Consider the following 12,017-nt stretch of genomic DNA (forward strand, 5'->3'; position numbering starts at 1 on the left):
GATCTAAGATTACAAAAGAACGCTAAAGAATCGCGCCCGTAAGTATTGAACAAGCTTCTCCCCCTGATTGTCTTGGCGTGCAAAATACCTTGACGGGTCATTTCAGCGCGTTCAGGTGTGGCTTAGAGGGTCTAAGCAGTAGGTGAAGGGCCCGACCCTTAAAACAAAGAGAAAAAATCACATAATAGCATGTATATGTTGGTGGTTACCCCTCCTAGTAACTATTCTATCACTTCTTTGCCGCCTAAGTTCTAGTACCTTTAGAGAAAGATTTAGGTACTTAGGCTAGTAAGAAGTTACAATTTTATAAACAGGTGAACTGGCTTCCCCAACCGATATAAGTGATCTAAAACTCTATAATATATCTAACTATAGGATTTAGCTTAGAATTATATCGCCCGATTCCCAAAGTAGTTGACTAGCAGACAACAGCAGAGACAGATCCCAGGGTGTGCATAGCCTCCTATACTAGATTATTAGTACTACTCTACTACTTTTCTTAGCCAGGGAAGGATAATGCTTCCTACAATCACAGGGCCATACCTTAAGATTTCTAGTAGTTATAGGGAGACATCAAAAGAGATTAAGTAGGTTATGGTCACAGATATAAAGACATAAAGAGCAGGGGGAGATATTTTTACTAGTGTCTGGTGGAAGCTGATAGGAATATGCTTTAACTCCACAATGTTCTTAGGCTGTACTAGAGATAAACGTAAGAACAAAGTAAAAGAAAAAGGAAGATAAAAAAAAGGAAAGGAAAAAATTGGGAAGAAAAACATACAGCATGTAGATGTTTGCGCTCACTCACTCCTTACAATCAATCTGAACCATATCTTTGCCATCTTTGCCCGGACATCAAACATGCTGCTTCCTCCCATGTCATTAACCATCATTAATCAACCACCTATTATTTAATTTGTATTATATAGTTAGATGCATAAAGATCCGTCCTGCCTTACACTGATATCTATGCATCCACAGTCATATATCAGACGTCACAACTGTTTTGTGCATGGTCCAGGTTCTCCGCTCTCTGATCTCTTTCTCTTTCTTACCTGCAGCGGATTGTTATCGCTGCCAAACGCTTTTGCTTCGCCGAAAACGCGCACAAGCTCTGCTATTGTTTCATCGTCTGCCCCGTGGATCAGGCGATAGTGCGCTACCATCTCTTCCTCGGACAGAATAGGATATCCTGGAGTGCCCAGTGGGCCACAGTCTCCACGTACGCATGTAATAGCCGCGGGCCATTAATCACTCAGAGCCGAAAGATCTTTTTGGTAGGCTTCGCGGAAGCGGAAAACAACTCTTTCCCGCAATTGCCACGAATTTCCTCCAAGAGCTGGTTGGCCCAGTCTGGAAGTTGAAGGCAAGCCGCGGGTATGCAACAATACTCTTTCCCATATTTCGTGACTCTGTCTGTTTTGAGCTCCGAGAACAGAAAATCAACATCATTGGCATAACATCTCCTGCCGAATTCATGCCACTGCTTCAGATATTGGATAATGGAATTTCGGAAATTGGTTGCTCCCCAAAGGTGTATCTGGTTAACTAGCAACAGGAGTTCCCAGGCTTTCCGCATACTCGCAACACAACCGCTCCAGATTCTCTGGAAAATCTACCATTCCAAGGTCAGGTAAACTCGCCACTGAAGCTAATTCTTGACCAGTCTCACATAAACAGACTCACTAAATCCTTCGTGCCCAGCATACTCGCTTTCATGCCGCGGTCGTTTGTAGCCAACCAGGATATGCCAGTGAGCACCAAATGGGGTAAACATGAAGACTTGGTTTTCGCTGCAACTCTTTGCCGATTGATATACTCTGTTCTTTTGCCCAACCTTTCCTGGCTGCCGCGCAAGGCTATCTAGCATATCGAGATATACAGCTCCTGCTGAACATCCCTGCCGACGTGCTTCTCAAGCATCACCACCCCATCCCTTAGCCTCATAGACTGCGAATGGAAATACAAGATCTGTGTAGCCCCAGCGTGGATCAGAAATAAGACCACAATGTCGATGAAGTAGGAGTGCTTCATGGCGGTCATGGTCCAAATCTGATTCTTCTAAAATATTCGGGTAGTCTCTTGGTTTGAAGGTTGCAAGTCCGAAAGTTGCATCTGGAATTCTCTTAATGAACTTAGGCTCACCCACTAATAAGCATGACACCAGGTCTCTCTTCAGCTTAACGGTGTTGTATTCATGCTTATCTCTGGGCTCATTAGATCAGACGCTGAAGCTGCACCAATAGGGAGAAACTAACACGGCCAGCACTGGGTCATCCTTCATCTGACCAAAACATCTGTCCAGGCGTCGGCTTCCCATGCATATTCACTCTTCTTCCATCGTTCATTGTTAAGAACATGCTTGAGGAAAGTTTCTGCTCTCGAGCGGCGACTGGACTCACTAAAATGATTCCAATCAATGCCATCAAGTGACGGTAGCCAGAGATCGTAATCAGAAGTAACCCACTCCAGAGAATAGGAAGGGCAGTAGTAAATACCCCGGGCATTCTGTCCCCAGTCGGCACCATACTGCTCAATCATCCTGGGGGGTGCGATATTGTCGGGCGTAAGGTAACTTTGTGGAGTTAGCAATGTTACCAAGATTCGACCGCATGGCGGCAAATTGGATAGTTAGGGGGCTACGTACTACTGGGCACCAGTATAGTATCTTTCTAAGGCCAATTCGGTCTCGTCGTCTGTCCAGCCGTCGGTCCGCATCATGTCAACCGACGGCCACATCATAACGACACATTCGATTTCGAACTCGCCGAGCCTCTTCTCTGCTTTCAGTTTCTTGAGGTGTCTTGAGTGTCCGTTCTTGATCTAAGTTAAAGGAAGCTCGATATTCGTCCATGGTGATTTTTACTACAGATCTGTCAGGTGACGACCCTTAACTCGTTTGCCCGATCGCATGGCCTGACATCCGCGGCTCATCCCACGAACGGTCCGAGACCCTAGGTTTGTTCCGCTTGTTTGGCGCTTTGTCTCTTAAATGCAAGATAGGTATGGTCCGTTCGCGGGTGTTCTCAGTGTTTGACATGATCAAATCAATGAAAAATGTGGATGGTACGACAGATAGAGTGGTTGTTTTTGCGCTGTTTAGTTATTGGTGTGCTGTGGATGGAATACTGCCGGAAGGGCAAAGAGGAGAACTGCTCAATTAATATACACGCAGATCTTAGGCTACATATATGGTAGTGTGGCCGTACGTAAGAGCGTTGGAGCCTAGTATTCTTTCTCTCTCACCCCTTGCGTCGGTGTGTAACCGGCGGAATCTCAGCTCCTGAAGTTGAGACTAGTACTCCGCTGGTGCAGCCAAACAAATATAACACTAATATCTAGTCTAGTAGAATAGGTGGACTGCCCTTCACCCGATAGCAATAGTAGTCGTCGGCACTGCCTAGGGTAGTACTGGGTTGGATTCAAGTTTTCTCCTTCAACCGCTCCAGCCTACTGCACCATATTACGGCGGAGTTTTGGAATCATGTCCACATCCGCAGCATATGTGTTGTCGTCAAACAGATCTCTCATCTACGTGTGAACTCCTTCTGGCTCCAAATCTAACAGATGCAGAAATGGCTTTTTTTTGCACATTCGTCTTGTGAGATATCTGATTGAATGGGTTGTACCCTGATTGACAACAAGTGCGGGTAGAGAAGAAAAGCTCTCACAACCGAGAAGCTTGCCGAGCTAGACATTGGATGTATGGAGGTAGAACTACCGTAGTAGACAATTGAAATGGAAATTTCGCAGTGATTCTCTCAAAGGACATCTCATTTCAGGCCAAGGTTGTTAAATCCAAACCTGGCAAGCTATCTTAAACTTCCCTGACTCGGTACAATCATTTGCCCTCCACATACCTACGTTGTGCACTTGTTGCAAACCAAGTCGAACGTCAAAACTCGGCGCTGTTGGTCATCCCACATAACAGTCTCTGATGTTCCAGATACACTCCAAGATCATCAAAGCGCAGCGCAGTTGTAACTGGCGGCCTTATCGTTAAAACCCACCTCTCTGAGGTCCTTGTAACCCGGATAGTAGATTTGAAGCTCACGGCCACGGCAGTTCTGTTGCCTAAATATAAATACAAAAAATCAGTAGCTGCATCTAATAGGCACATTTGCTACTGGGTGAAGGATGCTCACGAGTACAGAGTGCACCAGTTACCAGGATCAGCTCCAGCGGCAGAAACTCCCTCATGTCGACCTGGGGGAAAAGTCTGCCATATGTTTGCTGTGTGGGCACATGTTAGGCCATTTCTCTCGCCAGTACATCATACTGGTTGAGGTAGACCTACTGCACTGTCCCCAAGGTGTGGTGTAATGGATGCAAGTTCCCCGGAATCCTGCTTCTGAGCATAGATAAAGTCCTGCATTCCCCATTGCCTCGTCTTTCCCGTCTTCGACAGAAACAACTTCAACGGTATAGTGGCTCCCGACCACTATCTGATCAATGACCGGCCTCGCTGCGATGGAGAGAGCAAGTGAACCAAAGAGAGAGCTCTGGAAAATAGAGCGCATTTTGTCTGATTGTACTGACGTCTCGCCTAGGAGCTGTTTTCTGTCTTCCTCTGAACTGTTAATATCTTCTGTCATTCAGGTCTGGGTTGACTCGCTTCAGCAGAGATTTCCATAGACTATCGTGAGCTTAAAAGGAGGTCCAGTCTACTTCAGCACGCTCGCCAGCCTTTACCGAACGGGTGCCAAATGACCAGTTATGCTTGGCATGACGCTAAGTGCGCTGTCCTCGCAGGGAAGGATGACGCCTTATGCAATGCCACGATTCCCACCAAACAGAAGCTCTCCATAGTTGTTTCACTTGGTCGTGTTGCATGATGTTCGTGAACATGGCAACAATTGGCGATGGAAGTCCTTGAATGAAAATTGAGGAATCTATTTAAAATTCATTCCAAATGTATTTACTATGCATTGCGGCTGTTGGCAATGGCACGGCTCTAGCATCCCGGTTCTACAGTATAATGGCTGCGAAGCTGTTGTGACGCCTTGGCGAAGTCTAGCACGGCCTCGGCCGATCTGGTTCGTGAGACCTGTCTGGATTACCTTTCTTACCATCGTTGGAGTCTCCCTGCAGACTTATGAGACATGGGTGATCGCTTTGAGGCCTTGACAAGATTTCATGTAAGCCGCTCGTGTGAAACAAGGACTCGGACGAAATCGAAGATCCAAAGACCAAAAACCTCATTGTGCTTCGATGTACAGAGTAAGTGGGAGCTAGTATCGGCGCTAAAAACCAAGCAAATCTGACCTGTCAGCTTTAACCCACTTCAGCGAATCGCCACATTTGCTTGTTTCCTATGGCTAAGAAACCTTTGACGTGGTTCAGCACAAACCAGCACAGCCCCTAGACCTGTTACCATGACGTCTTCGTCCCAACGTCAAAGACGAGTCGCCAAACCTCTCACAAACTCCCAGGTTCAGACTGTCCACTAGTATAACAGGCGCTTGTCATTCTGTACAACGCAATATAATATCTGCATCATTGAACTCAATCGCCAACAGCCTATTATGGTTCACAGATCCATTTTAAAGTTAGGAGGACAAGGGTTATTCTTGTTAATCAGTGATCTATTAATGTTCCACATATACTACATTCCTATACTCGTCCGCTACTAGACTCCATTTGTTACCAATCTTTACCTAGTCAAGCTCATCTACCCTGTCTTGTGGATCCTTTACATACTATGTAAATTACCCTTGTTATTTTTACCTGAGCTTAATAGATAGCAGCCTAGGAGGATAGTATAGAATTACTTCTTATACTTCCTTAGATATGAGGGTTCTTAAAGAGCGCTAAGTCTGCCCATTCATATAGTCTTATAAATGCAGTATACCTACTACTTCTATTTAATAAAGGTAACTTATAGGTACATATGTATACTCCATATATTGAGGAGTATGTATACAGAGCATATACTGCAGATCATTTTAGTATTATAATACAAATTATCAGCAGACTCCAAGCAAGTATTATTAAGAATATCTAGATTACTATATTAAATTAGCTAACTCACATAGAATAAAATTCTCAATACAGGTTTTATGAGTCTCCTAGTTACCATATAGTAACCTGTAAATAAGATTATTTTCAGCCGAACAAAGTTCCGTCAGTGGATGATCTGGAAGGGGAATCTCTCAGATTTAAGGATATCGTAGATGCCTATTAGTCTCTGTCTAGCCCAACCCAGCTTTCTGGCAAAAGTGATATTTCATCGGATGATGGAGCTGCTTTCCAGCCTGCATATAGCCGGACCATCCCAGAGCTCTTGCTCTCGATCAAATAATCATATGCTGGGGGATTGACAATGATGGTCATCCACGGCATGGCGTACAGTGTGCCATATGCGCAGACCACCTGGCCGGGTTATCAGCCATTCAGCTATGGCACCACCGATTCATGGAGTCATATTCAACCCGCATGGCGGCACATGGGCGATGTACTTGGGTACCAGGGAAGGAATCAGCACATCCTGAGATCAGGAAAGCCTCGCATTGACCTTGCGATATACCAGTCCAATAGCGCTTGGACTGCTTCAGGTATCTATGATTCGGACAATCTGCAAGCGAAAGGTATGAGCGGTTTCGACGTCTCTTATAAAGGAAACTAGTAAGTGATTCCAGGATCTACCTACATTTCCTCGGCCCACAACACCTGCAACTCCCGGCGTCGTCCGCTTGGAACGGGGTTCCCAGCCCTGATGACTCTGGCTACAAAGCATTTGTATTTCTTAGTAACACCCCGCTTGACGAAGAAGCCCTTTCCAAATTCGACAGTTCGGTCGTGCCGGGTTATCCTTCTTCTTCGGGAGTCAAGTCCAGCCTCTGCCCGTGTCATATTCTCCATGCAGGTTAGTATATTCTATCACACACCGAAGCCTTCCTGAACGAAAATTCTACTCAAGGTGCTCAAACATTCCATAAAGCTCTAAACAATATGCTAATTCAAGGATATATATATTCCGTACATCTCTAAGACTTCCGGCGCCTATTGCGCACAAAAATCTCTGTAGATAAGTGCTGGCGGCTGCTTTCGAACAAAGGAGACGCAGCAATCAAATCACATCGTTTATGATACCCATAACTGCGAGAATCGAAGTTTGGATATCTTTAGGTCAGGAGCTGACCGACGTTGGAGAGCATAGCCCATCCGTCGTCATCGGAGGCTGCTTCTACGGATGTTTGTAACTGACTTGCTAAATGTCCATCATTGAAGCCCAAACATTCCCAACTAGAATAATGCTACCAGCACGCGGCACAAGCTCATCAAGATGCACGAGATTTTTCAGTGTAGATGAATTCATCACAGGCAGTGATAAAGGGCTAGGGCGTCTTTTACTCCCTAAAGCCATACACCAACAAGACCTAACTCACAGATACAAGCAGCTAGCCAGGTAAAGTCACTGTCACTGGAGACTAGGCAAAACCATCATGGCGGCTGGTGTATAGGAGATCCATCGCGTCTATAATCATAGCTGAAATTGGTTGCATTCTTGCCGTGGGTATACGCAAACTGCTAGATTGGTTGAATCAATTGCTGGAGGAGTTCGTCTTTCCATGAGGGGGCTGAGGCAGCCATGGAACTCTCTGGCTTGCAGGATGATGTTAGCCTTGCAAGTCTCAGAGTTGATAGTCTAATGGCTTTGGTTATTGCGAAGAAGCTGCGGTAGCAGTTGGGAATTACCATACATGAGAGTCTATTTTTAGAGTGCCTGACTGTTTATAACTTGCGTGCGTGGTTAGATAAGCACTATACCTAGATTGAGTTGCACTATGATATGATGTGTTATCCAAGCAAGATTCATTAACAGCTTGCTCTGAATGATTCACAAATACATGCTTTCCCAGAAATGAAGCTGGTAGGTTTGCAGAGACGTCAAGCCTTCCTCAAGGAAATTAGACCAGCAGGAGGATCAATTCCAAGCAACTCTGAATTACCTATGGCTGGCACGCGGCCGGTAGAAAAACGGCGAGAATGGTTCTAAATTCGGAGAAGGAATTTGATGTTCCTATGAAACTATGGAGGAGACAAAAGGAGGCCCTGCAGGGCTCATGAAGGTCTGTTGAAACATAGGTTCCCAAATCATCCCAGAGATATACGCACAACAGAAATGTAGAGCCTTTAATTGTAAAATGCCTGAGTTACTAATGGTTTGAGCTAAGTCCATTATATGTTGGTTCTTAGTATAGGGAATTTTTACTACTCGGCACCAAAATTTCCAGTGACTTTAATACCATAGGGTTGGTATCACTCATGATATTTAGTGTACAGAAATGAGAGGTTATTACTCTTTCTGTTGATGCTAAGACTTGCTTCAACATTCAACTTCATATGATTTCTTCATCTAGTGGATATATTCTGTTAATATGGTCTATTCACCACACTCCTGACACTGTTACAGGATATTAATGATCTCTGAAGACAGGATAGTTAAGCTCCTGGGCAAATCCGTGTTCATCTAGGGGATGGTGGTGGACGAGAAAATGACTGGTGATGATGGAACTAACCACTGTTAGCTATGTCTTACACCCTCATGTAGTGAGTCCTTGAGTAGCTGTTTAACCAAGTTCACTGCCCCTGCACATGATGCAGCTTCTTTAGGATTCGCTGTGTGGTCGGCCAGCCTGTGCTGTGGTCACTGAGTGAGCTGCTGAATGGTTGATTAGGTCTTTGCATTTGCCGTCCAGCCCTAGGTCTCAAGCCAGCTCGCGCGTGGTGAGGGCGTATCGCTCACGTACGAATTCCGACGGTTTCCGCGAATTAATATATATTTTATACTAAGTTGTCTATCATGATTGGTCTTCTCATAACTCATTTACACCACATCACGTTTGGCACTATTGCAGCCGTGCCTCAGCCTTACTTGCTTCATGCTGGATCTCGTTAATATCCTTGCCGCTAGTCTGTAGAAGCCCAAGTCGCGCCTCATGCTGACAGGCCAACACAGCAAGCGTTGAAGACTTCCACAGGGGAACACGACGGCTCCGGCGATTGTTAAAAATACTCGAGACGGCGAACAAAATCGCAAGCCCCTCAGTAACAATCGGAACAACGAAGTAGCCCCAGCGGATGAATACAAATGGCTCGCTCTGAACTATCTCTCCCTGTGCAGACTGGGTATTCGGACCATACCGCAGGTGGTCCGTCATGGCAGTCGCCATTCTGTCGAACCGGTTGCTAATGTCCACGTCGCCCGATAGAGCAGCGGCGACACCGAGGTCTGTATTGATAAAGTTCCCTGCGACCCACTCGGAAACTATTGTTGAGGACAGAAGGAAATTTTCCAGGGCGGCGAGACTGGCATAGCTGATTGCAAGAGAAGGAATATGGATACCACCACTCGTCGACTCGTTCGTGTACAAGTGCTTGAGTTTCGTTTCCGTTTGGGCTTCTTCGCTCCTGAACGCCCAGGGATTCTTCACGCCGAAATCGACCTCCTGCCTGCTCGCAAAGGAAAAATCGCTACCATTGGCCTCGGCTCCCCTGTATTCGTAGGCCGTGAGGAAGAGAGAGCACTCTGTAATATTGACATCCCGTAATCGAAAACTGGAGTCCGGAGTCGATCTATAGATTGCAAATCGCGTTATTTCGGGAAATGAATCTGGAAATCCAACTGATTCCATCAGCAGCGACGACGCGTTCATGTAGTATTCTGTCGCCAATTCGGTAAACCACGCGCGAGTTGCAAGGCCGACTCCTCCTGGTGTTGTCATGTTGCATTGCCGCAGGGAAACTTCGTCACCCTCACAGGTAGCCGTTTGCAATGTTTCCTGGGTGACGTTTTTGCACGCAGCCTTGAACCCAAGTGATATGTATGACCCGGTCCAGCGACATACCCCGGGGCACTTGAAAGGTTCTGTAGTGTTGACACCATACAGAGCCTGCATAATTGCGGACTGCATACCAGGATCCTGCGGGACATTCTCTAGCCAGAAAGCATATTAGCTGTATTCTGGTTATGTAGGGTGTTGTCGATGCTTACCGACGCCAGCGTTTGCCAGGCCACTCAGTGTATTCCGGCTGTAATTGTGCGCATATCCGAAGGCGGCGGTGTCAGCAGGAGAGATGATCTCATGCTGCTTAATCAAAACCACCTGTTGTGTGAAAGGTGAGAAAGCAAGTCGCAAGATCGTGATGAATGCGCCGATGGTGGCTAGATTCCACTTGATAGTGGTAAGCAGTAGAATAGACCCCCAGACACCGCGACTTGCTCCGTCAAATGTTTCAAAGTCAGCGAGCTTGCGAGGCCTGTTCTTGAAGTGGAGCCATTTAGACTGTCCGATAAATGCGCTAACTCCGTGCATCAGCGCCGTAGTGCATGCAGTTGTCAGGATAGAAATTGTCGCGTTCAGAGAGACGCGACCGCCCCAGGCAGAGAGAGGCCTGTTGTCCATATACCAGAAGATAATAGCAATTCCAAGGAGGAGGCCTAGGGCCACGACTGAACTGGTGGATTCCAAAAGCCATTCGCTGGGATAGTAGACGGGATGGCGCCTATACTCAGTGGTTGTCGCACTCCTTGTCTCTGAGCCGACCTCGGAAGTTTGAGAAGGCTCATATGGGTGAGCTTTCAGGTTACTACCAACTCCAGCCATAGTGATGGCTTGTAACTAGGGATCCGTGACTGGGATCGCTTCTGAGCGACGTACAGCGCAGAACGTCCCGGAGGGGTAGCTGGTTCGACTTTATGCCTAACTTTCAGTGATTCGGGACCAAAATCAGCCTTCAGGCTATGGGGCGTTTCTCCAAGATCTTAGTCAGAGATCTGGCACTTAACTTAATTAACTAGTCAGTTAAGCCGCGAACCCGGACCACCAAGTTTCCCAAGGAGTGTGCCTATTTCTTTGCACTTGAAGAGGAAGCTGGATCCAAACGCCAAGAAACTGGCTGCATGCATGTTCCTACCAAAGTGGGGGCAGTTCACCTCCAATTGGCGGTAGGAAATTCCGAGCTTACCCTACAGGCTGTGAAGAAGAGGTGGGAAATGAGAACTGTGCTCAAGTTTTGCGGCTGAAGGCAAGCGGCCGCAAGCCTGGGGATAAATCCCTGTCAGTTCTCGTATCCCCCCACCCAGATGCCATAGCGCAGTCTTTCCTCTCTTGGCTTTGCTGGTCATTATTAGGCCAATCTGTCAGCAATGGTATATGTACTGTGAAACGGGTCAAGACGGCCATGCTAGGGTGAACTTAGGCGTTAACCCCGGCACTAACTCTGGCATTTTTGGCTAACAACTGCTCCGACCCTATTGTGGCGGCTGATTTCCCGCTCTACAGCCAGTGAGCTGGGCTGGAAATGCATCCCCCGGTCTGATGCTGAATCAGGCCGCTATTTTGGGGGCGAGAAGCGAAGCCAGGCCCTTATGGGTAATGATAGGTCGCCTCCCTCATTCCTCATATTTCGTGTCCCCGACCTGGTTTCCTTGTGTAATGTTTACACTGTTGACGACTGTAGTTAAAATTTCCTACTGGGATAGGGTGGGTGGCCAGGATCAGTGTTATACATAGCCTCTTAAGAATGTATTAGAGAGAAGTGTGGCTGGCTGAGTTGCAGCCAGACCCAAATTAACTACCCAAGCCCTGATTTGGCGTTACGCTGGACATCCTGATGCGCTACTATGAAGCGACGATGTCCACGAATGGTAGTCGGGCCGTGCGTTTGTTCAATCCCAGCCCCTATCATTCGATGAATTTCATTTTACTTTATCTTGTCCCAAACTTTGTGCACTGTGGCTATCCCCAATTCAGTATACACCATGGATCCCAAGTAAACGGTGCTGACGTCCAACGATAAGGCGTCAGGTAGGGCACCGTTGATTTGCTGAGTAGTGAGTTGACCTCAGCCTTGGTTACTTATTCTGCAGCTGTGAATCAAGGTTCGTGGTGAGAAGTATTCAAGCGACTTATGCTGGCACCGTGAGTATTTCAAGAGAAAGCGCCTCCCTGTCTGGATAATACCAATCCCTCTTAATGAATTCACGTTTGAGGTTCGCTCTACAGCTTAAT

The 12,017-nt window shown here is 46.6% G+C and overlaps 2 protein-coding genes across 2 annotated transcripts; both read right to left on the bottom strand.

Annotated features, from left to right (window-relative positions):
- Nucleotides 1-2,280: 2,280 nt before the first annotated feature.
- NFIA_044000 (uncharacterized protein) lies at nt 2,281-2,739 on the bottom strand (the record flags this gene model as incomplete). The annotated part of the gene is made up of 2 exons (XM_001267477.1): nt 2,281-2,575; nt 2,648-2,739. The coding sequence occupies 2 exons, from the start codon at nt 2,737-2,739 to the stop codon at nt 2,281-2,283; spliced, it is 387 nt and encodes a 128-aa protein (XP_001267478.1).
- A 6,113-nt stretch (nt 2,740-8,852) lies between these two features.
- NFIA_044010 (DUF3176 domain-containing protein) lies at nt 8,853-10,610 on the bottom strand (the record flags this gene model as incomplete). The annotated part of the gene is made up of 2 exons (XM_001267478.1): nt 8,853-9,940; nt 9,998-10,610. 2 exons carry the CDS (start codon nt 10,608-10,610, stop codon nt 8,853-8,855), a joined length of 1,701 nt encoding a protein of 566 aa, XP_001267479.1.
- Between the last annotated feature and the right edge of the window lie 1,407 nt (nt 10,611-12,017).

Source organism: Aspergillus fischeri, genomic scaffold, assembly GCF_000149645.3.
Source record: "Aspergillus fischeri NRRL 181 1099437636244 genomic scaffold, whole genome shotgun sequence".
In the NCBI taxonomy this organism is placed as follows: Eukaryota; Fungi; Ascomycota; class Eurotiomycetes; order Eurotiales; family Aspergillaceae; genus Aspergillus; species Aspergillus fischeri.